This window comes from Pinus tabuliformis, chromosome 1_1 (assembly GCF_031772625.1).
Source record: "Pinus tabuliformis cultivar Carrire ecotype Pingquan chromosome 1_1, CPIR1, whole genome shotgun sequence".
Lineage (NCBI taxonomy): Eukaryota > Viridiplantae > Streptophyta > Pinopsida > Pinales > Pinaceae > Pinus > Pinus tabuliformis.
Genome location: NC_142297.1, coordinates 92,296,947 through 92,322,166, shown reverse-complemented (window position 1 = coordinate 92,322,166; position 25,220 = coordinate 92,296,947). Strand labels below are relative to the sequence as shown.

Genomic DNA, 25,220 nt, shown 5'->3' with positions numbered 1-25,220 from the left:
TTCAAAGGCCTTTGTTGCTTCCGGAGTCCATGAAAATGCATCTTTCTTCAATAATGTTGTTAGAGGTGCTGCTATTCTCCCATAATTCTTAACAAACTTGCGATAATACCCTGTCAACCCAAGAAATCCTCGCAGATGCTTTATGGATGTGGGGATTTTCCATTCCTTAATGGCTTTAATTTTGCTAGGGTCTACCTTAACTCCTTCATGAGATACAATATGACCCAAATATTCCACCTCCTGGACTCCAAAGAAACATTTGGATCTTTTTGCATATAATTGTTTCTCCTCCAATAGTTGTAGCACCTTGTCAACATGTTCAACATGATCCTTCCAAGACTTGCTGTAGATTAGTATATCATCAAAAAATACTAACACAAATTTTCTAAGGAATGGTTTGAAAATTGAATTCATCAAACCTTGAAATGTTGAAGGTGCATTGGTAAGGCCAAAAGGCATGACCAAAAATTCATAATGACCCTCATGAGTTCTAAATGCCGTTTTCGGAATGTCTTCAATCTTCATTCTGATTTGATGATATCCCGAACGAAGATCCAACTTGGTGAAGTAAATTGATCCATGCAATTCATCCAGTAATTCATCAATGACAGGAATGGGGAACTTATCTTTAATAGTGAGCTTGTTGAGCTCCCTATAATCCGGACACATGCGCCATGATCCATCCTTCTTGTGCACCAATACTACTGGAGCAGAGAAAGAACTTTGACTCGGTTGAATTATACCAGCCTCTAGCATTTCTGCAACCATACGTTCAATTTCACTTTTTTGGACATAGGGATATCTGTACGGCCTGATGTTTGGAGGAACACTTCCTGGAATCAGATGAATAGCATGATCATGATCACGCATAGGTGGGAGACCTTTGGGAGTCTCAAATACCTTGGAATGATTGTCCAGGACTTTTTGGAGATCTGGAGAAATAGATGATTCCAATGTGGAAACATCTAGCGAACATAATTGTGCAATTACACCTCTTTGCTCCTTTTTTAGAAGCTTTGTCATACCATTAGAGCTGATTATCTTTCCTGGTTTCCCTGCAATACCCCTTAATTCAACTTCCTTTCCTTCCGTAGAAAATTTGATGAAAAGTTCTTGAAAATTAAAAGCTATTGTACCCAAGGATTGTAGCCATTGGACTCCTAGTACAACATCAGCACCTCCCATTGGAATGGAAAGCATTGGGCTAGTCAATACATATTCTCCCATGGATAGCTTGATATTATGGCACTTTCCAGAGCAATTTATTGTTCCTCCATTTGCAATCATCACTTGACACTCTGGTGCTGGATATAGGAAGCAATTCAATTCTTTTGCTACCCTACAATGAATAAAATTGTGGGTGCTTCCTGAATCAATCAACACTATTACCTTTTTCTTCTTGATTTGTCCTTCTATCTTGATGGTTTGAGGAGTGGTAATTCCCGCCAATGCATTACAAGATATGGTCGGATTTATTTGTTCTTCATCTAGGCTTTGTTCCTGGAGTATATCTTCTTCTTTTGACCTTTCTTGCTCCTTTTCTTCTTCCTCTTCACAATCTATGTAGAATAATTTCTTCTCAGCACACTTATGACCTTTAGTGTATTTGCTATCACAACTGTAACAAAGCCCTTTTGCTCTTTTTTCTTCCAATTGTTGTGGTGTCAACCTTATAGGTTGTGGAAGACTAGGGGCAACAACACTTCCGTCTTTATAGTTGTGAGTGGTATGCTTCCTGGTTGCCATAATTTTGCTTTCCATTTTTCTTGCTAACCTGAATGCCTTCTCTAATGAATCAGGTTCCCAAAGGCGAACATCATGTTGGATATTATCCTTTAAAGACCCTATGAACACATCAATCCTATGCTCCTCTGGAATATCTTTTACCCTTATGTTCAATTTTTGGAACTCCTCAATGTGCTCCATTATTGAACCCTTTTGTTTGAGACTTATCAATTGGCTAAAAAAAGTGTTGCTTTTTGTATCCTCATAATGTGCTACCAATTCTTCCGTAAAAATTGCCCAAGTGATAAATTGTTTACGAGAGCAAAGCCATTGATACCATACAAACTGATTTGGTTCCAAATATAAAGTTGCCATACGTACCTTTTGTGTGTTTTGCACATTATTGAGATCGAAGAATTGCTCCATCTGTAATATCCATGTGGCAGGATCCTTGCCATCAAACTTCCTCATATCGATTTTTGGAATATGGTGAGTCTTCGATCCAACATTAGCGTCTATGGAATCATGATTAACATTTCTTTTATTCTCATCATGAGTTTCCTTTAGTACCCTTTCACCCTTAGTGCCCATTTCTTGTAGCAACTTATTCATATTTATCTTTAATTCGTCCATGTCTGTCTTCAAATCTGTCTTCAAATCTACCATGTCTCTCTTTAGTTCTGTCTTCGAATCATCCATCTTAGCTTCCATGCCCTTTATCTTAGATTCCACGCCATTTATCTTAGCTTCTGTTAGCTTTTGTGAGCGTGACATTTGTTGCACTTGTTCTTGTAATTTTGATATATCATGTAGCATTTCTTCCTCTTCTTCATGAGTCATGCTAGAGCTTTCAGGTTCCTTACTAGGTGTTTGCATTTTCTTTCGGGGCATCAGTTACCGATAATAATGCTTTACTATGCCCTTTGAATTCCGTTAAACCAAGCTTACGCAAAAAAAAAAAAAAAAACTACACACCTTTTTTCACTTTGTAGAAGCCTGATATTGAATCTGATGTATCTCTGTAATTTCAGATCATCCAGTTCTGAAATTGCGACCTGTAGTAGCCTTCTGTGTCCTCTTTCCAATGCCACAAGTCTGACCCAAATTGGATTCTCCAAGGAAGAGTTATGTGAAATCTCCCACAGTGACTTGCTTTTAGACTAGTTCAGTAGAGCGAACTTGTACGACGTGCCACGAGTCACTGTTTCAACCTTTGGATCTGAAACACACATACAAGAAACTACAGTCCATCCTCTTTCTGTACCTTCTTACGAAATTTCAATCCGATCCCCAGAGAGAAAGTTATGACGATTTTCCCCAGGTCACCTGTTTTGAATGTAATTCAGGAGTCTGCAAAAAGACCAACTTCCTCAGATCATATCTCCGCAAATATCGAGCAAAAAGCTCTGAAATTCGGACCCAAGGTTCAGAGCGATTTCTTCTCAAATGGGTTTTTTTTATGACTTCTGAAACGCCACAGAAAAAAGTTATAGCGAAAATGCCACGATGACCTGTTTGGAGCAGCGAAACCCTAGAATCCAAAGCTCTGATACCAAATGTTATGAAACCAGCTCAAGAAAAGATAGAAAAGATAGATCAACGCCTTAGAATTCAGCCTCTTCGAGGGGCAACCTCCTTTACATTACATAAATGAACAATTCTTGGATGATTCAAATGACAAAACCTCCTTTCTATATATAGGAGTCTAAGGAGTCACAATATAATCCAGCCGACCTAACAATAATAATATAAAGCCACAAAAATAACAATAGGGGATTCTATGGGGCACAAAAATAACAACATGGGGGTAATAGGGGCACAACAATATAAATAAGGGGTATAACTACAATAGTAATGGGGTAATCACTAGTATTATAGGGACCCAACACTTTTGTTTAAAAAGTGGAAGTTGCTACAGGTAATGTTGTGTTACTTTTTGAAAATGTTAGATGATCCAAAAATACTTTATTATCATAGGTTATAAATTAAAATAAAATAATTATTAATTTAAGAAATTAAATTAATAATTATTCTAGAATGATTAATTATTTTAGAGACAATTAGTATTAGTATATTGTTGTAACAAGATATGACTCTCCAAATGAGTCGTATCTTAGGCTCTATTATAGGAGATTAGTTAGCTAGTTGGTTTGAATAGCATTTATTGTAAATGGACACTTGTAAGTGATCCATAATTAGAGGTAGTTAGGACATGGAGCTTATAAATAGCTCATTGCAAGAGTGTTTGGTTGTTCGGGTGTAAACTCTTGCAAATCAATTATGTAATTGTTTTTTCTGATTAATAAAATTACGTGTCTGAGGACACTTCTGCCATTAGAAAATTCTAAGGTTGACTATATGATATGGTTGTGGTGACCATTGTTAAGGTTCAAATTATTTTTTTACTAAAAAAATCTTGGAACCTAAAACAAAATTAACCATTGTATTGAGTCTATCCAACTCAGTACAAAGTGTAGAGGTTTGTTAGAATTATCTACTATGACAAATCACACTTAATTATGGAGATTCAAGACAAAACTTGAACGAGGAAAAGAAAAGGAGATCAAAGATGCTTTGTGGCAGGTGATCACATTGAAGTGTAGGTCATTGGAAGAGGATGTGAGGCATAAGTGGATCATGGACTAACTACAAAGTTTCATCATATATGTTATGTATCTCTTGTCAGTGTTTGATAGTGTTGTAATATTTTGTCATGTAAATATCATTTGTGATTCTACATGTAAGAAGTGTTGTAGTTGGAAGAGTGTTCTAGCTATGAATTTTTGCTCCGTGAACTATTTGTTGAGTAGTGCACTATAAATCCCTGATTGGCAAATGCAAAGAATGTAAGGCTGAGGTGAATACATCCTATATCTAGACTGCTTACTTAGACAACTGGCGAGGACACCGTATGACACCCATGTATCTTGGTAGATGGAAGTAGGTCCATAGGATGGTCAATGAATCAATCTTCATGGTTAAATAGACATCAAGTCTTGGAGTACTTCAAGTTCCTGTTCGATTTGAAGTACCAATGGTACTTTGGTTTCCAGTTGGTATGAGATGATAATTCATTAAATGAAGGGAGGAGTATTGACACTTTTTGTGGCAGTAACAAGTTGCATAGTTCTTGCTTGAGAAACCAAGTTTGGTTGCAAGCCGAATTTTCAGAGAGGAATGATAAATTCTTAGTAGGGAGGATGCGAAGATCCTAAATACAACAAAGAGATATTTGGAGAGTACACGATAGTGCTTGTGATAGAAACAACAACGGATAACGATTGGAGTAGGAGTAGAGGTTAGATGGTGGTGGACAAATTAAGGTAAAATAGAGTGCGAGTGTGTAGAATAGTAACATACTCATGACCAAACTATAATGTGAGTCACACATTGTAGCAAGTCTATAGTGTCATGTTTGGCTTGATTTAGTGGTCCTTCGGAATTTATGTACCTGATATCTCCATGAGTGGAGTTTTCTATTAAATATACCTCAGTTAGTCATGATGTAAGCCTTATGAGGCATGTGTACGCTCATGTAGTTCATGGTAATATGAAAACCACTTGTCACACATTGTAGCAAGTCTATAGTGTCATGTTTGGCTTGATTTAGTGGTTCTTCAGAATGTATGTACTTGATATCTCCATGAGTGGAGTTTTCCATTGAATGTACCTGAGTTAGTCATGATGTAAGCCTAATGAGGCATGTGTACTCTCGTTTAGTTCATGGTAATATGAAAACCACTTTGTAAGTGTAGGTTTGTGGTCAACCGAAACCAACTAGTGCGGTGTGATGAAGTTTGTGAGAGATAGGGAAGATGTGAACAAGGATTCCTGTAGAGTGTTGTTGTTCCTTAGGAGTGTGATGTAGGAGCATCAAGAGTATGGTTGAGGGTAAGCCAACAAAACCTAGAGCATGGTTGAGGACCAACTAAGAAAATCCAAATCCAAATTTGTTCAATAGTCACTCAAAATTAAAACACAGTTATTGTTTTATTGTCATGTAAATTTAAAAATGTAATTTTTTGAAATGAGTGTACAATAACACATATATATATATATATATATATAATCATGTTTTTAAAATTTATAAACAAAAAAAATTATTATTGACCAGCATAGATCCATCTTAAATCTGGTTGTTTTAAGCACTAAGACAGATCAAATCTCTCGTGGTGCAAATCTCTTTTTTTGAGTGCAAAACTCGAGGAAAGATTTGCACCTCGAGAGATTTGATCTTTCTTGGAGCTTAATAGATCCGAAGTTAATATGGATCTACGGTGGTTTGATATTTGATCCCTCTCGATGCTTAATTGATCCAAAGTTAAGATGGATCTATGATGGTTTGATATATATAAGCTCAATAGTTAAGACAATAGACTTGAAGCTCTGTTGTTAGACCGTAAAACCTAATAAGCTCCTCTATTATACCCTAAAACCCAATAAGAATAGATAACTCTCTCTTAAGAATTAACTATCTCTGATTTAATTTTATTTTCAATGTTATCATCTAATCTCCTAAATAAAACTCAATAACAATTGTATCTAAACTAAGTTGTTATGAATATTTGAGAGACACATTCCATTGAATGTTCATGCGAAGGTTAAAACCAAAGGTTTAGTATGAACAACTCCAATAAATTTTAATGCAGACAAAAAAATCTCAATAACAATGAATCTTAACGCAGACAAAAAACCATATAAGCAAAATGTAGGATTGCATGCATTAATAATATATATATATATATATATATATATATATATATATATATATATTTTACACTCAAAAGTAAACTTTCAAACATATAAAATAAAATAACATACAAAACACCTTAGAAGCCATGCAGCCACAAAGATATGAAGTTTTTATGTAGTGTTTCTTTATTGAGTGGTTTTCTTTGCCGAATTGGATATGAAAATTACTCGAGGTTCTGATATTTGTGGTGGAAATTAGGATTTACTTTGATTTAGCTAAAAGCTTTTGTTGCAATGAATGTCTCACATTAGCGGAGAATGCCTTTGAATAAACTACATTAGAAAACAATACCATGGGCAAAACCATGGGTTGTGAAAACCTAGAGCCCAAAAACCTCCATCCGTACATACTCTAACCTTATGACCTCTTAGGAGGAAACACATGTGCTTAACCATTAGGCCCACTAAAGCTATATAATTTGACCAAGGCAAACTGTTTATATAACATAACATTTATATACTTATAAGCTGACCTCTTTATACGACACATCTCCCTGAGCTTACTACACATCTTCCTACACTGAACTATAGAGTGCCTTTCATTAAAAAATTTAACAATCATCTAAATTTCTTGAATGTACACTTTTTTTATTTAAAGATATGTAAATTTATTTATATATTTAAAAATATTATTTTAAATAAGTATTGGCAAATTTTTGAAAAAAATTCTTTAATCTTCGCTTTTTTATTTAAAAATATGTAAATTCATTTATATATTTAAAAATATTATTTTAAATAAATATTGACAAATTTTTGAAAAAATTACAACTCAAAATAATTAGATTCAACCATCAATTGTTAAATATATATTAATTAATTAGTTAGACCATCCATAGTGAAATAAATATTTATTAATTAGTTTATATATATAGGAAAAAGAAAAACCAAGCACAAGTCCAACGCTGAAAAAGGTATATATTAATGATTTTCTTGAAAAGGAATATTTGAGCTGATCTGTTTATTTGATACTATAGGCTTGCCAGATGGCTTGGTGCTGAGGATAAATAAAATAATTTAAATGTAACGTGAATCTTTAAGTAAACTGAGATTTTTAACCTATTTTAAGAATTGCGAAAGGCCATTGTGCGCAGGGGAATTTACTACGACAGCTTGCAGCTTTCCTGCTTCAAATTCACAATTCCCGGCCAAAATCTCGCTTTTGTAACTTCTCCAACTGTAGCAGAAACCCTTGCCGCTGCAAATCCGGTCGTCGGTTTTGTAAACGTGACTGTTTTGACATGACTACCGAGTAGTAAGTTTTCTTCCCTTAAATTCTCCTTGACGGAGCTAAATTGTTAGAAATCGTCTATCAAATCCTGAATTTGGAAGTTCAAATTGGAAAAAAAACAATATACTTTTGGTTTAGTTAACGTTTTAGAGGTTTTTATCTTTATTTATTTCATGAATGTCATAAATTATTATTTCTGGGTTGAAATAGTTGAATTAATTATGAAATGATTCTTCCTACTACCTATTTTAAGTTTAGTCCATTAATTTGTCTCTGAGGTTGTTAAATTGTTAGGAATCATGTATTAATCGTTAGTTTAAATAACACGTTTTAGGGTTTGTAATTTGTTTGTATATTCTTAGAATTTGAATTTTGTTAATTAACTGAAGGTTTTAAACAGTTTTAAGCAATTTAAAAATTGAATCTTTCTTGCAATATGAGTTTTTGGAAATATATTTGAAATATACCGGTTTTGAAATTTTAAACAAACTTTATACGTAGGAATTGCATAGCCAAATTTTGGAAGTAATGTTGCCATTGGATTTTAACCGAAAGAGCTGCAGGAATTCACTATGAGATTCTTGTTCCGTTTAAATTATCGGAAATTTATTGTCATGCAGTGATTACTTGTTCAAGCTGTTGCTGATTGGCGATTCAGGAGTTGGAAAATCATGTCTTCTTCTCAGATTTGCGGTAATTGAATTGATAAATCCTAGATGGTAGGGTTTGATATAAGTTGATTATTTTATATGATTGTGTTAAAAACTGTATTCCAATACTAGTGCCAAATTCGGTAAAGTTTAGCTCAATCTTCTAGCACTACCAACTGTGGCAAATATTGAGCATTTTTCCGAGCTTAGTAAAAAAATTCAAATGTTTACGTTTTCGTGATTAAATTTGAAGTTCTGTGGTAATATCATGGCCATTTATCGATTTTCGCCAAGGTCAGGGGTTACTATTTGAATTTGCATGAAACTATCTTGAAATCAGTTTGAAATGTTGGAAACTGTTATCAATGAAATTCTAACAGTCTTCTGAACGTGCAGGATGATTCCTATTTGGAGAGCTACATCAGCACAATAGGAGTTGACTTTGTAGGTTTGATTTGCCCAAAAATCTGTTCTATTTAAATTTGTCTCTTAAAGCCCAATGGTTTAACAGTTGGGCCTGTCGAGCTTCATTTTCCTTCATGTGATCTTAGTGATTTATGCTTACTGCTTGGGTTTTGCTTTTCCCATTTGTTTGTGGATTCTGTTGTATTTTCTATTGTGACTTTCAAAAATTGTAGTTTCCAGGACGTGGTTACACTTGCAGGTGTTTCTCTCACAGGTAAGATGTATATTCTTTTTGAAATTGTAAAAGCATCTCACTAAATCAGGGAATGACATACTCTCGCAACAAAAAACTGGAGTGTATGGTGGCACACCCCAAGTCAACCAAACCTAGCATACTTCATAAAGGAACCATTTTATATCCACAGTATATATGGAGTTGGTGTCAATCATCAATGTTTAATCAAACATTTCTCTTAATAGTGAAAAACAAAGAGACATATAGGGAAGAACCATAGCCCCAAAATCTATGAATTGATGGCTAAGATCACCAATAGAAGTTAGAACTAGACAAGTGACCAATCATGGCCTAAACGCTAAACCAAACACAATGATATTTTAGATCCATTATAGGGGTGTGTAGGGGAAGGAAAAACCTCTCATGTTCCCTCCGTCTGCCTCTTGGACTTGAAATTGTTCATGAATTATCCTACGTGGTGACAACTTAGGTCATTTTTTGGGATTCTACTAATTGTGCATGGCGCATTGACCTAATGTTTAACCAGAGCTTTTTGATCTTCTAGCTCCCTGGCCTCTTTTACACGCTAATTTTGATTTTGGAAATAATGTCTGGTAATAACATTGTATTACTCAGTATACATGGCACTAGTGTGATGTAAAATGTAATCTTATTATGAATTACAATTTTTTGGTTTTTGTTTTCAGAGATGAAAGGAGAATTTAATTTCAAACATTTCCCTACCTCTACTAAAGTGATAGACCAAGCTTTAACGTGCCCTGAAAGTGTTTATCCCTAACTAAATTAAAAAATTGATTGCATCCCTGGAAAACTCTGCTCTCTTAAAATGCATTCTGATTGTTGTTGCACCATTCCCAGGTCAGGCCTTCTAGGAATTCTATCATCCCTATGAATGTCTTGAAAGGTACACCAAGCTAGCCAAAAGGCCATGAATTTCTTTCTTCTTATGCCTATCTCGATCATAGAAGCTGGTCTTGGAAGTTAGATGACATTGGATGTTTGGTTATTTTTAAACATGACAGGCTGTGTTACTGCTAGGTCTTGTTTATCTTCTTTGGTGGTTCAGTCACATTGAAGTTCTCATATTCAAGACATGGTGCCTGAGGGAGTTCATTGTTTAGTTATCTTTAGGTCGCAGCTCTTTTTATGGTAAGATTGGGTGCATAGAGGTTTGGCTATAATACAAACAAATCAATGTTAAGAAAAACCAAAACTATCTTTGGGTGGGGTCTTCTTGATGTGTACACAGATTTTATTTTTTAAGGAGGCAAAAACAATTAATTATATTTCTCCTTTTCCTTGTGTTGAGAGGTTAAAGAAACAATGCTTGGCTATATTTCCCAGATACCGATTTGTGTAGCCATAAATAATAACGAGGACTTACTAAAAATTTAATATTCTTGACCATAGATTTTATACAAAGACTAGACAAGCCATTGGTGCTGTAAGAAAGCCACTTGATCATTGTATTCTGGGATATTTATCCATCAGAATAAAGAAATGTTAACTTAATATTGGTTGAATCATTTTATGTTTTTTGAAATAATATTTTGTTGCAACTTGGTTCCTGTAATCTTTTGGTCCAATTATTCGCATCTCTCAATAATTGATGTTATGGTTGTAAAATTTCAAAGAAAGTGGGACTTTTGCTTTTATTCTTTGTTTTTCTGCTGTTGTAGGTTACTTGGATGGTTTGTATTGAGAAGTGATGCTTGGCCTGCTACTACATTTTTTTCTTAATGTCTAGTTTTTCTTAGAGTTGCCAAGTTTTCTTTAGTGTAAAGACCTTGGTTCTTTTTCCTATAACTTGTCTCTAGCTCTCATCTTGGAATTGATGTTCAATTGCTATTTCCCTGACATCCTATGGTGTAATTTTGTTTTGTTTTGTTTTGTTTCCATAGATAATTATTGGATCATATGACTAACTCACAACACATGAAAGTTAAAACCTAGGTGCATCTTGATGTGGTTGGACTGACCCATACATTGGTGATCGACCATACAAAAGAAGGCTCCTCTAAAACCACGAGTCTTCAAGTAACCGTATTGGAGGCCCTCCAATCCTATCCAAGATGAAAGGAGCAAGTGACGAGACCAAAGGGACTGGCCATAGTTCGACCAAACACAAGGCCTAGGACATCTAATACAGGGCCTCACATGGTTGTTACAAGGCTTTTGATTTGTGACCTTGGGCTTGCAATGGTGCGAAATGTGCTGCAAAAATACATGTGTACCCCCTGCTGGCATGAGGGACAACAGGTCCAATATATCAAAAGGAGTATAATGTTCTGTGGCTTGTGGAGGAAGATATGTGAAAGACTTGTGGGATATTTGTGTGTATTGGAAATATTTCAGGCAATAGAAATATGCACAAAGCTACACACATGACATCAAAATGTATCATATAGATAAGTTGATAGATGAAAATGCTAATGGAGAATGCAAAAAGGGTAGAATAATCTCATAGCTTGTCTTCCTGGATCTCATAATCAAAAACATTAATATCACATCCACCAACAATGCCACTATGCTCTTTTGCTTCTTATGTATCCAGTCCATGTGCTGCATGAGCTGGTTTGACAGACAATCCCTCAAGAGGATCGTCATTATTAAAAGCATTCAGGTTTAGATCTGGTACATTAGTATCCAAGTATTGATACTCTGGCAATAATCGATCAACACCAGTGCATGCGACTTTAGCCATGGCCAACATTGTGACAGGTGAGATGAGTGTCTAACACTCAGGTCTTGAGTGTCCTGACTCCCTAGTGTTCAGGTGTCTGACACAGGGACATGGACATGGATGTTGTCAGCTGTTTGTTGAAAGTGAATATAAGTAAGTTGTTTATATAGAAAATGTGCCATGTTGCAAATAGTATTTTATTTAATTAATAAAATGTTGAGATACATAGGGTAACTCTTGTGTTCGATATAGCTTTTCTATTTTATTATTATGTCAGTGCATGAGGATAACCCTTAAAATCTTGACTGTAGTCTCTGCTATTATGTAGACATAGATGGGTGCTTTGAGATTCTGCAGATAGAATTCCTTTTTATCAGAAGTGAGATTGTGTTATCTTTTTATTTAGTGCCGCTTTAGCCATGAACATCGTAAGGGGATTTGATATCACCTTTATTCCTGCATCTGCAATTTGAAGTGTTTAACATACTTTCAACTTGTTTGTCAGAAAATACGGACAGTGGAACAGGATGGGAAGATGATTAAGCTTCAGATTGTAAGTAGATTTTACTTTCTGGATCAATATATTTTCCCTTTATCTGGATCCATAACTTAAGATTTGTTGAAGGATTACATAACATGTTTATCTTTTATTTCTTCCATATTTATGGAATGGGGCAAAATTTGTTGGTGTTTCAGTGGGATACTGCTGGGCAAGAGCGGTTCAGGACAATTACTAGCAGTTACTATCGTGGTGCACATGGGATTATTGTAAGTATTTCTTTTGAATTTCCTGTAACATGTCCTTGTCTGTTTTTTACTGCTGTTTGGTATGCTTCTTATTGCTCTGGATAATGGTTTCTCTCATTTGCTGGTAGTACTTGAGCTTATATACATAATGGCACATCACATTCTTAAGTTTAGTGGTCTTGTTTGCTTAATGATTGGGCAGGTTGTATACGATGTGACAGATCAAGAGAGCTTCAACAATGTTAAGCAGTGGCTAAATGAAATCAATCGTTATGCGAGTGAGAATGTTAATAAGTTGCTTGTAGGAAACAAATGTGATCTCACAACAAGAAGGGTGGTCAGCTACCAGGCTGGCAAGGTCAGTGTTGGAGTTCATCCCATTCCTCTGTTGTTGTTGAAGCTTGCACTATTGTGTATATTGATCTCTTGGATAGATGACATACTTGCAAATCAGTCCAATTTGTAGATAAATAAACTTCTTTGGTTAATTTAAATGATTACCCTATTGAGATGCAACTAATATCTTTGCAAATACCTTACAAGCTGGATGGTGTGTTCCGTGTAATAAAAAATTACAAATAGACCCTGTTGACCACCTTGTGTCAACGACCCCATAGGAGGACACCGCTTTTTTCGCAAAAGGGATCTATCATGTTCGAGTGTTCGTGCCTTTCAGATTTCATCATCAAACCACAGTTTTGTTAAAGATGTAAACCCATTCTGCATGGTTATAATGTAAATAATCTTAGTAAGACCATCTTGTATGTAAGAACTTAGGTAAGCATAGTATTTTGATGACGATTTCTACTTTAGGAAGTTTTTTGTCTCACTGATTCATCTGTGTTTCTAGACACAAATGACCGGCAGAGTTTTTCCCTCCAACCTCACCCCAAAGCTAGGGTGGATTTTATCGTCAAGATATTAAGTGAGTCATAGTGTTTTTTATCGAGTCTTTGTAAAAGTAATTTGAGAATAATCCTAGTTAATTGGTTGTATTATTTTATTACAGATTACTTGGTTTACTAGATCAATTTTGTGTCGCAGAACTGGGTAAATGTTGAGGGTCTATAGCAAACAGGTGTTCCCCCTTCATGTAAAAAATATTTAGTGCATGGTCCCTCATAGTTAGACGCCATGGCTAAATATTAGAGGGATCGGTCAATTAATTAAATTTTCTGGCAAAATTAAATTAAATTCTAAGCCAGAAATTTAATTAATTTTGTGTCCTCGGTAAAAATTAAATTCTCTAAAGGTGAAATTCGTGGGTTTTAAAGAAGATGATTTTTGGAGGTCTCCAACCAAGGGAATATTGAAGAAATCAAGAAATTTTTGACCCTTGGGCCTTGGTGGTTAGGTCAAAGTCAATTTTTTGAGGAAATTAACTCAAAATAATTAATTTTCAGTGTTGATAATATCGGTATCGGCAAAATATCAGCGAGGGTCCAAAAAACATTTTATCGGCAATATCGAGAAACATAAAAAAGTGCATAATATATTCAATCTTTTTGTTTGTTTGTTTTTTTAAACATATAAAGCAATAACAACATGAAATAAACACATTGACACATAAATACGAAGAAAACACAGATATATATATGATGTAGTGGATGTAAAATAAAAATGATACATCAAAGGCATGGATCTGTAATTTTTATTTTGATTTAAAATTTTATAACTTGGTTTTCTGGGGTTTTATTTAATTTTATATATCTGAGTTCTGGGTATTTTTGTTTTCATTTTTTGCAGGTGCAGATTTGAAAAGGAAGTTTAATTTGAAGCTAGATCTAGACCCTGGAGGGCAAGATCTGGCCTCAATATCATTTTGCAGGGCATTATTCCAAATTATTTTTAGTTTGAGGGTTTCAAATTTAGAGCTGAGGACAAATCTGAAGCAGAAATATATCATTTAAAAAAAAGGGAATTTCTGGGATTTTTTTAAAAGCTTTTGGGCTACAGTTTACTGCCCTGAAGCCCTTTAAAATTTCGTTGCTCCCTCTGTCTGCATTTTCCTTTCTTTTCTTTGAAATTGCTCCTCTTTTTTTTTGCCAAATTGCAACCTTCTCCAGCTGCGTGAAGATTGCTCATCCATTTCTCTCCTCGACCTGCTTTTCCTCTGCGTTTTCTCCTCATCCGTGGTTGTTCTTCCTCCTTCGCTGCTCGTCCCTCTCTCCCACAGTCTTTTCCTCGTTCCCTGCCTGCATTTTTGTTTTCTCCTCACACCTTTCTTTCTCCCGCTAACTGCAAACCCTCTCCATCTGTGCTCGCATTTCTTTATGTTAATTTTAGATAACAATGGTATGTTCTATATGCTTTAGAGCAATTTACTTCAATTTTTCTTATTAGCCCAATATCAATTTCTAGATTAGCAATCATATAAACATTGATAGTAAATGCAGATATAACATAAACAATAAGCAGAAGACAAGCCAAGACAAGAGGACACAATATTTGGCGGATGCCAGGGAAAAACCTCAATGTGGGGAAAACCCTTTGATCAAATCTTCTTATTATTCTTCAAAAGTTCAACAGAGAGAGAGAGAGTACAATATACAAAGTTTACTTGCCCAAACACAGTCAAATCTGTCCAGTCAAACTGCAGTCAACAAGATGCCCTAACTAGAAAGTCAATGCTGGTAAAATTAGCAGGATTACTTCTCCAAATCAGCTTGGTCAAACCCAGTCAATTCGGCCTCCAAAAACAATCCAAATCAGTGCAAAACAGTCCTGAAGAAATCGGTCAAACTTGGTCAACGCACAAATGCGGCTTGCCCAAACAGAATTTCTCCCAAGAAAAACACAGTCAAACAAGGTCAAATGCTGCCTGGTCAACACTGGTCAAACTTGCTGCAACTTGGTCAATGTTGGAAACAAAAAACGCAGTCAACCCTTTGCGCGTGTGGAGGAGAAGAAGGTTGTCTTGAAATTTGTACGCCCAATCAGATGAGGAGGGAGATATGTGTGAGATGATGAATGTCCAAATGAGGTAGATGCTCTTTCTATTTATATGCAACTTTGAGGGTGAAGAGACTAGTGTTATCGGAGCCGAACTGGTTCCGGCAAAACCGGCCGGTTCGATCGGTTTGGGGACAAAACCTGTCCGAACCGGCGGTTTTTGGTACGGAACCGGCCGGTTCGGTACCGAACCGACCTATTTCACTGAACCGACCGGTTTAGGACCGGTTTTGTGCAAAAAAATTTGCCTTTATCTTTTTTAGTTTTTAGTTAGTTGGCACACTTCTTACTCTCCCCTAGGTTAGCCTAATATTCAAGCCTATGGCCCTCAACCTAATAATCAAGTCTATGGCCTTAGTATGGCTATGCAATTCATGGTAATGTTAAATTATTAAATTTACATTTTCATCCTTTTACTTAAATTTTTAACATTACCATGAAATGACTCAGGATGTTTAAGATTGGTTCCAACCTCATTGGATTTCATATGGAGAAAGTAGAATTTAGATTTCACTCAAAATCCAGTAGACTTAACAGTTTTTTAGGATTTCACGATTGGGGGGATTGCAACATTTCCATTGGATTTTGTCATGTACCAAGAGCACCAAGCCCTCTATGTACTTTGATGATAGTGGCATTGATTGTCGAACTCCTCTACCATGACTCTACTAAAAATTTACCCATCACTCAAACAAAATCTTGACATGACATGCCACGTTTTTTCTATCTTATTTTAATGCCTAAATGGTTATATTGATGGCGAAGACCCCAATATAGGCAGTGATTTTGATGATATGTAGGCATTTGTTGTAGCATGATTTTTTTTGGATGCTAGAGGCCATCTAGAGCCTATTTGATGTATGCACATGAATATAAATGGTTTGAATTCATATGGATGCACATGAATATATATGTTTTTCTTTAAAATATGAATATTTTATGTGTTTTTGGTAAACCGTTTTTTGTTTGTTTGTTAAATATGTCTTTTGGTTTACCAGTTCCCGGTCCACAAGCTTTTTCGTTTCTATCACCGGTTCGGTTCTGATAACATTGGAAGAGACATGTCTTTTCGGCTTCTGGGCCTACATTAGATTGCTCGCTGACCTTGATAATTTGTCCATAGAAGTAATAAATTCATAATTCCATTTATACTTGTCAGAATGAGATGATCTTTAGATCAATCCTACACCTCTCGGAAAGAGGAATCCAATAAAAATATCAGCTGCATCGTATGAGCTGTCCAAGGTGGAGTTTGGCCCTAGTTGCTAAATTTAACACTCCCTCTCAACTAGGAAGAACTCCGCCTGCCAAACCATCTGACAATTTGTACCATCCCTGTCATCCTTGCTTATGCTCTACTGAACCATGAAGAAATAATGAAGAAGAAATGATTGAAAATGTATCATACCATTCTCCACTGACCCGAAGTCAGTCTCCAATAATCGAGAGTGTATCATACTATTTTCGACTGACCCAAAGTCAATCTCCAATAATCGAGAGTGTATCATACTACTCTCCACAGATCTAAAGTCAGTGTCCATTGATCCTAGATCAATATCAAACATCCTAGCATAGGGAGTACGGTAGTACACTATGTGTCCATCGATAGTACTATGGTCCTTATCCTCATTTCCCTACTCATTGGCCAGATGAGAGGTACTTCCCATGAGTCCCAGATTGCATGGGTAGGATGTATTGGCAAGAGAAGGTGAATCACTCATCCTGCTCATATGTCATAGGAGAAGGTGAACCACTCATCCTATGCATATCTTCAACCATCATGGGGTATCACAAGGGAAGGTGAACCACTCACCCTGTATGTCGCACACCACTAGGGGAAGGTGAACCACTCACCCTATAGTCGCTCATCGCTCCAAGAAGTACCCCAAGCCCCCTAGAGCTCCCAGAGCTCAATATCCAAATCAAACAGGACCCTCATAAGAGGGTCTCTCCACGACTCCAAGTCGTTCATGGAAGGTTAAGAATTTGACCTTCCCCAGGGTCTTCGTAAGAATATTTGCGACCTGATCATTAGTCCCAATATGACGGAGCCTTATTGCTCCCCATTGCACCATATCCTGCATAATGTTGTACTTGATATCAATATGTTTGGAGCGGTCATGAAACACGAGATTCTTAGAAAGACGAATCCCACTTTTGTTGTCGCAGTAGATCACGGTGGTATCCAGCACATGCCCAAACAACTCACTAAAGAGCTTCCTCAACCAAACAACCTCATAGGAGGCCATACTAGTAGCAATATATTCAGTCTCGGCGGTGCTCAAAGCAACCGATTTCTGCTTCCTGCTCATCCAAGATATCGAAGTAGAACCTAGTGAGAAGCAACATCCAGATGTGCTCTTACGATCCACCACATTGTCAGCCCAGTCAACATTAGAGTAACCATGGAGCCTCAAATTCCGGGTAGTGTATCTCAGTCCATAGGTGATTGTGCCCCGGAGATATATCAAGGGATTCTTGGCAACAATCGAATGTATGTGATGAGGCTCGACCATAAATTGACTCAATGTATTCACTGCAAAGTAGATGTCCGGAAAAGAGTTCACCAAGAACATCAGGGCCCCCACGAGTTGACAATACTCAGAAGGATTTCCCAAATCGGGCCCCAATAGCACTTCTGCATAACTTCTTGAAGTTAAGTTCCATCGAAGTAGTCACGGACTTACAATCCACCATCCCAAATCTTTCAAGTAACTTCACAATGTATTTTCCTTGAGAAAGGGAAATCTCACCTGGCTTTTGCCAGACCTCCAACCCTAGGAAATACTGCATCAGTCTTAGGTCCATCTCGAATTCAGAAGCCAACTCCCTCTTGCATTGATGAATAAGAGGGTCTGCGCCTGTCAGAAAGAGATCATCCACATAAAGTACCAAGATGAGAGGTCTATCATTGTCAACCTCAAAGTAAAGGTTTAGATCAACTTCACTTCTTGTAAATCCCAGCTTCATCAGATAGCTGTCGATCCTCTCATACCAAGCCCGAGGAGCTTGCTTCAACCCATAGAGCGTTTTCTTCAACCTGCATACATGTGTCTTTCGATCTTGGACTTCGAACCCCTTGGTTTGTTCTACATAGACTTCCTCCTTAAGAGAACCATGCAAGAAGGCGATCTTGACATCCATTTGATGTAAATTCTATAATGATCGAACAAATGGTGGTATATCGGGCAACTGGTGAAAATATCTCATCATAGTCCACACCTTCCTTTTGAGAGAAGCCTTGGGCAACAAACTTGGCCTTGAACTTTTCAGCACTTCCATCAGCGCCATGCTTGATCTTGTAAAGCCATTTCTAGGTGACAACGAATTTGTCCTTGGGTCTAGGGACCACATCCTAGAGATCGTTCTTCATAATTGACTCATACTCTTCGTTCATAGCATCCTTCCAAACTTGGTGCTTCACAACTTCTTCAAATGTGCAAGGCTCAGATTGAACAATGGTTGTCATGGCAGTTAAGTACCCTTGGTACCTATTTGACTTCTTACTTTCACGAAATGTCCCCCTTGGAGCAACATGTCTCTCGGCATCTTCGAGAGTTTTCCTAAGCCATGAGGGTCTCCTTTTTGAGGAGGAGGGCTCATGAGGAGGTGGATCAATGGGATCCATTGGTCCTTCAACATCGGACATCGACTCATCCTGCGGTTCTCTTTGTTTTCCTGTATCGGCTTCTTTGTCCTTCCTTGGAATAAGAAGGTTATTAATCTTCCCAAGGGCAACATCTTCATCAAAGGTGACATCATGACTTAACTCCACTTCTCTTTGACTAGGCACATAGATTCTATATGCCTTAGAAGTTTTACTGTAGCCCACAAATGTCCCTTCTTCCCAGATGCATCCAATTTGCTTCTCTTTTCTTTCGGTACACATGAAAATACATGGGGATACCAAAAATTCTAAAGTGAGAAACATCAGGTTTCTTATTGGTGAAAATTCTTTCGGGAGTTTTGGAGTCCAATGCTTGACGAGGGCATTTATTTTGAACATACACAACAGTGTTGGCAGCTTCCACCCATAAGAACTTCGGAAGGCTTTGATCATGAAGCATGGCACCCGTGGCTTCAATAATAGAACGATTCTTCCTTGCAACAACACCATTTTGCTCAGGAGTATATGCGGTAATAGTCTCCCTCTTAATGTCAACTTCTCTGTAGTAGTCATTGAACTCATTTGATTCATATTCGGTTCCATTATCGGTCCTCAATATTTTGATCTTCTTCCTTGTTTGATTTTCGACCAAGGCTTTGAAAGAACGGAACCATGAGAATACTTCATCCTTCTTCTTCAATAAATAAATCCAAGTTTTGCGAAAGAAGTCATCCACAAAGATAACATAATATAAATATCCTCCCAAAGATGTCACGGGCAACATACCAGATAAATCAGAATGAACCAATTGCAAAATGTCGATAGTTTTGCCATCACTTGAGGGGAATGGTCCCCTTGTATGTTTTCTTTTGGCGCATCCCTGACAAACACCTTCATGTACTACTTTAAATTCGGGCATACCTGTCATCATCTTGTTTGCATCGGGTAGGGCTTTATAATGTAGATGAGTAAACCATTGGTGCCATAATTCAGATTGAAGAGATGTGTCGCAAGACATAGCTCCCAATGGACTTCCTCCAACTTGATATAGGTTATTAACCATGAATCCAAGAGTAAATGCTTCTTTGAAATTTCTTTTCCAAACACGCACCTTTCCATCAATGAATGCCACCTTGAATCCTTTGTCCTCCATGGCCGAGATGGATACCAGGTTCTTTTTTAGATCGGGAACATATAGTACTTCTTGTAGATGAATGGTGCTACCTTGATTTAATTGAAGAGTAACATTTCCAACTCCTTTCACGGGATAGGTGGCATTGTTTCCAAGAATGGTTTCCAAATTTGTATCATTTTCTATCAGATTTGAAAGAGCTTCCTTATACCCAGTGAAGTGCCTTGAGGCACCACTATCAATCAACCAATTTCCCAAGGTATCTGGAGGAGAGGTAGTAGAGAGGGCAGATATAAGATAAAAATCTTTTTGCTTGTTATATACAACATTAGATTCATCATCCTTTTGTTAATCTTTTGGGAGGCCGACAATTTCCATGTTGAGTAGCGGGAGCATTCCTTTTTGCTTTGTTATTGAATTTGCCATTCCTTTGATTGTTGTTGCCCCTGAAATTGTTATGGTTGTTGTTGTCATCATCTCGAGGTGTATCCCTTCTATTAGGACACTCCCTAGCATAGTGGCCAAACTTGTTACAAATGAAACTTCTTCCCTTCCTTCCATCTTTGAATCCCGGTCTTCCTTGACATTGCTTCTTTGAACCTGCATTGTTCTTCTTTTTAGCATGAGCAGAGAATGCGGTAGGATCATTCCTATTTGAAGGCATGTCTCTCTCCATCATCCTTGTTTCTTTTTGAGTACATCTAGTCAACAATTCATCAAAACCTGGAATTTTCTCATTGTTGAGGATAGTAGTGTTGAACACATGCCATTCACAAGGGAGACCTCCAAGGGCCATGAGAGTGAGCTCCCTATCAGCAATAACTTCCCCAATTGAAAGAAGATCATTTTTGATCTTGGTAATCCTCATGAAGTAGGATTGGATATTTTCACTTCTTCCCTTCTTTATGTCCTTCAACTTCTTCTTGAGGAAGAGAACTTGGTTTGCATTGCTAACTTTGAACATGCCAACCAACCTGTCATACATCTCCTTAGATGTGTTCAAATCGGATATGTATGCAAGCAAATGCTTATTAATAGAATCCTTGATGATCTTCTTAGCTTTGACTTCACCTTTCTTGTACTTTGACTTAGCGGCAGCCGATGCATTTGAAGGAGGTTCAACAATCTTTCCCTGCACATAGTCCATAACTTCGTGCTCTTCCAAAGTCAAGTCAAGGGACGTCTTCCATGCATGATAATCAAACTTATCATTGAGCTTGTCATCAGATTTGAAGTAAGATGAGGAGGCCATTGAATCTTGTCCTCGTCCAACAAATCTCGGTGATTGCTCTTTTCACTCTTGCTTGGGCTTTGTCTTCACCTCACCTCTGATACCATGTTAATTTTAGATAACAATGGTATGTTCTATGCTTTAGAGCAATTTACTTCAATTTTTCTTATTAGCCCAATATCAATATCCAGATTAGCAATCACATAAACATTGTATTCCAGATTAGCAATCACATAAACATTGATGGTAAATGCAGATAGAACATAAACAATAAGCAGAAGACAAGCCAAGGCAAGAGGACACAATATTTGGCGGATGTCAGGGAAAAACCTCAATGTGGGGAAAACCTTTTGATCAAATCTTCTTAATATTCTTCAAAAGTTCAGCAAAGAGAGAGAGTACAATATACAAAGTTTACTTGCCCAAACACAGTGAAATTAGTCTAGTCAAACTGTAGTCAATAAGATGCCCTAACCAGAAAGTCAATGCTAGTCAAATAAGTAGGATTACTTCTCCAAATCAGCTCGGTCAAACCTAGTCAATTCGGCCTCCAAAAACAACCCAAATCAGCCCAAAATAGTCTTGAAGAAATTGGTCAAACTTGGTCAACGCACAATCAAACCTGTGGTCAACATTGGTCAACCCGCCCAAAAATCCTTGAAATCTGTGCCAAAGAATGCGACTTGCCCAAGAAAAACACAGTTAAACAAGGTCAAACACTACCCGGTCAACACTGGTCAACCTCGCTGCAACTTGGCCAATGCTGGAAAACAGAAAACACAATCAACCCTTCGCACATGTGGAGGAGATGAAAGTTGTCCTGAAATTTGTACGACCCAATCAGATGAGGAGAGAGATATGTGTGAGATGATGAATGTCCAAATGAGCTAGATGCTCATTCTATTTATATGTAACGTTGAGGGTGAAGAGACATGACTTTTGGGCTTCCGAGCCTACATTAGATTGGTGGCCGACCTTGACAATTTGTCCATAGAAGAAATAAATTCATAATGCCATTTATAATTGTTAGAATGAGATGATCTTTAGATCAATCCTACACCTCTCGAAAAGAGGAATCCAATAAAAATATCAGTTGCATCATATGCGCTGTCCAAGGTGGAGTTTGGCCCTAGTTGCCAAATTTAACACTTTCCCTTGCCGCAACCCTCCATTCCTTCGCTGCCTGCATTCCCATTCTTCCCTCATCACTACCGTTGCTTCTTCTCCTCCTCATCCTCGTTGCTCGACTTGCGTATCCTCTCCTTCGCTATCGCCATCGAAGCCTGCACAAAATCATTCGATTCTCTTTTTTTTTTTCTTTTCATTTTAATGCTTTTGTGGTGATTTCGTTAGGATTAGGCTTCTAATAATTCTATTTTTTTTAGTTTCCTTTTCACATTTTTTTTTTGTTTAATTTAAAAAAAAAAAAAAAAAAAAAAACTTCATTTTTTTATTATTATTATAATTTGTAAAGTGTGACTTTGAAAATCGAATTTTTTTATTTGTTTGGTTTTCCTTTTCGTTTTGATTTTTTTTATGACATTTTGATTTTGAAAATATTTTTTTTTCTTTTTCGATTTCCATTTTTTAAAGTGATTTTGATATTTCTAAAGAATCAAAAGAGAACTTTGTGCTCTCACATTAAAATTTTAAATTTTTATGTAGCCTTTGGCCCATTAAAAATTTAATTCATCAAGCCTTTTGATTTTTTACATTTGTCACATTAAAAAGCTTAATTAATCATTTGCCACATTAAATTTGTTTCATAAAACTTAGCACATTAAATTTGCCTAAGGAATAATTAAATTTTTAATCTAAAGTTCTGTCTTGGGGTTTTTGTGTGAGGGGTTTAGAACTTTAAAATTTTAAGGGGAAAATTTTTGTGGAGTTAAAAATTTTAAATTTCTCTATAATCAAAACACACTTAAATATTTTATAAATCATCTCTAAAGTTTGACTATAGGAAAGCAATAAATTTTTTCTGGATTGGGGTCACTTAAGAAAAATCATTTTAATTCTGGAATTGTTTGAAGTATATAGCATTTGAATTTCACGGTTCTACATGGTAATAAATTTTCGAAATTTATTTGCCAAAGTATTTTGCATGCGAAGGTTTTGAACATTTTCTTATGCTTGACATCTGTCGAGATTGTTCGTCGTTGAATTAATTCTAAGCGTGGTTTAATTACTTGAATTATTGGATATTTATTACGTATTAATTTTTTGAGAATTTCAAGTAGTTGTTAAGTACTCTTTCATGGAACTCTGGTAAATTGCATATATTTCTTTTCTTAAACTGACTATTTTTTAACATTTATTGGCATTGATATTAAATTGTGAAGAAGCTTTTGTTCTTTTTGTGTGAGGGGTTTAGGACTTTAAAATTTTAAGGGGAAATTTTTTGTGGAGTTAAACATTTTAAATTTCTCTATAGTCAAAACACACTTATGTATTTTTTAAATTATCCCTAAAGTTTGACTATAGGAAAGCAATAATTTTTTTTGGATTGGGGTCACTTAATAAAAATCTTTTTAACTCTGGAATTGTTTGAAGTATTTAGCATTTGAATTTCATGGTTCTAGATGGTAATAATTTTTGAAATTTATTTCCAAAAGTATTTTGCATGCTAAGGTTTTGAGCATTTTCTTATGCTTGACATCTATTGAGATTGTTCGTTGTTGGATTAATTCTAAGCGTGGTTTAATTACTTGAATTATTAGATATTTATTATGTATTATTTTTTTGAGAATTTTCAAGTAGTTGTTAAGTACTCTTTCATGGAAATGTCGTAAATTGCATATCTTTCTTTTCTTAAACTGAGTATCTTTTTAACATTTATTGGCAATTGTGAAGAAGCTTTTGTTCTTTTTGTGTGAGGGGTTTAGGACTTTAAAATTTTACCCTTAAAATTTTTGTGGAGTTAAAAATTTTAAATTTCTCTATAGTCAAAAAACACTTAAATAATTTTTAAATCATCTCTAAAGTTTGACTATAGGAAAGCAATACATTTTTCTGGATTGGGGTCACTTAAGAAAAATCATTTTAATTTTGGAATTGTTTGAAGTATTTAGCATTTGAATTTCATGGTTCTACATGGTAATAAATTTTCGAAATTTATTTGCTAAAGTATTTTGCATGCTAAGGTTTTGAGCATTTTCTTGTGCTTGACATCTATCGAGATTATTCATCGTTGAATTAATTCTAAGCATGGTTTAATTACTTGAATGATTGGATATTTATTGTGTATTAATTTTTTGAGAATTTTTCAAGTAGTTGTTAAGTACTCTTTCATGGCACTGTGGTAAATTGCATATCTTTCTTTTCTTAAACTGAGTATTTTTTAACATTTATTGGCATTGATATTAAATTGTGAAGAAGCTTTTGTTCTCTTTGAGCTATAATTGTATTAAAAAGATTTGAAGTAAGCTTGTGGTTTAATTGTGATATTGCTGATAAGTTTATCTTTTAGCCTTTGTCTAGTGAAGTGAACATTTTCAATTTGGTGATTAAGGGCTTTAGCAAATCGTAGCATTAAGCGCCTTAAACCCTTGAATTTAGCTTTATCTCATCTTCTAATCATATCGTGCATTTGCATATTAAGCTAGTTCTGCATAATTAAAATTTTCTTCCAAGCAAAAACTTGGTCGATAGAGAGATAGGTACCCATCCATCTTTGCTTGAGAAGCCTGCTTTTAATAGTACTTAAAACAATGACCTTGCAGTCATCAGAGCCACAACTCTTTGCACCGTCGGAGGCACTGAATGTTAGATTTTGAGGAGAGAAATCGTTAATCACACCTTAGTGTGCTTCACCTTATTTTCTCTCTGCCAATTACTACGAAATCAAGCTCA

At 36.1% G+C, this 25,220-nt stretch overlaps 1 protein-coding gene across 1 annotated transcript; it reads left to right on the top strand.

Annotated features, from left to right (window-relative positions):
- Window positions 1-7,490: 7,490 nt before the first annotated feature.
- On the top strand, window positions 7,491-12,927 carry LOC149211798 (ras-related protein RIC1-like). Its single transcript, XM_089391580.1, has 6 exons — window positions 7,491-7,729; window positions 8,326-8,398; window positions 8,752-8,799; window positions 12,205-12,252; window positions 12,396-12,467; window positions 12,649-12,927. Exons 1-6 carry the CDS (start codon window positions 7,716-7,718, stop codon window positions 12,910-12,912), a joined length of 519 nt encoding a protein of 172 aa, XP_089247706.1. The 5' UTR covers window positions 7,491-7,715; the 3' UTR covers window positions 12,913-12,927.
- Window positions 12,928-25,220: the final 12,293 nt, after the last annotated feature.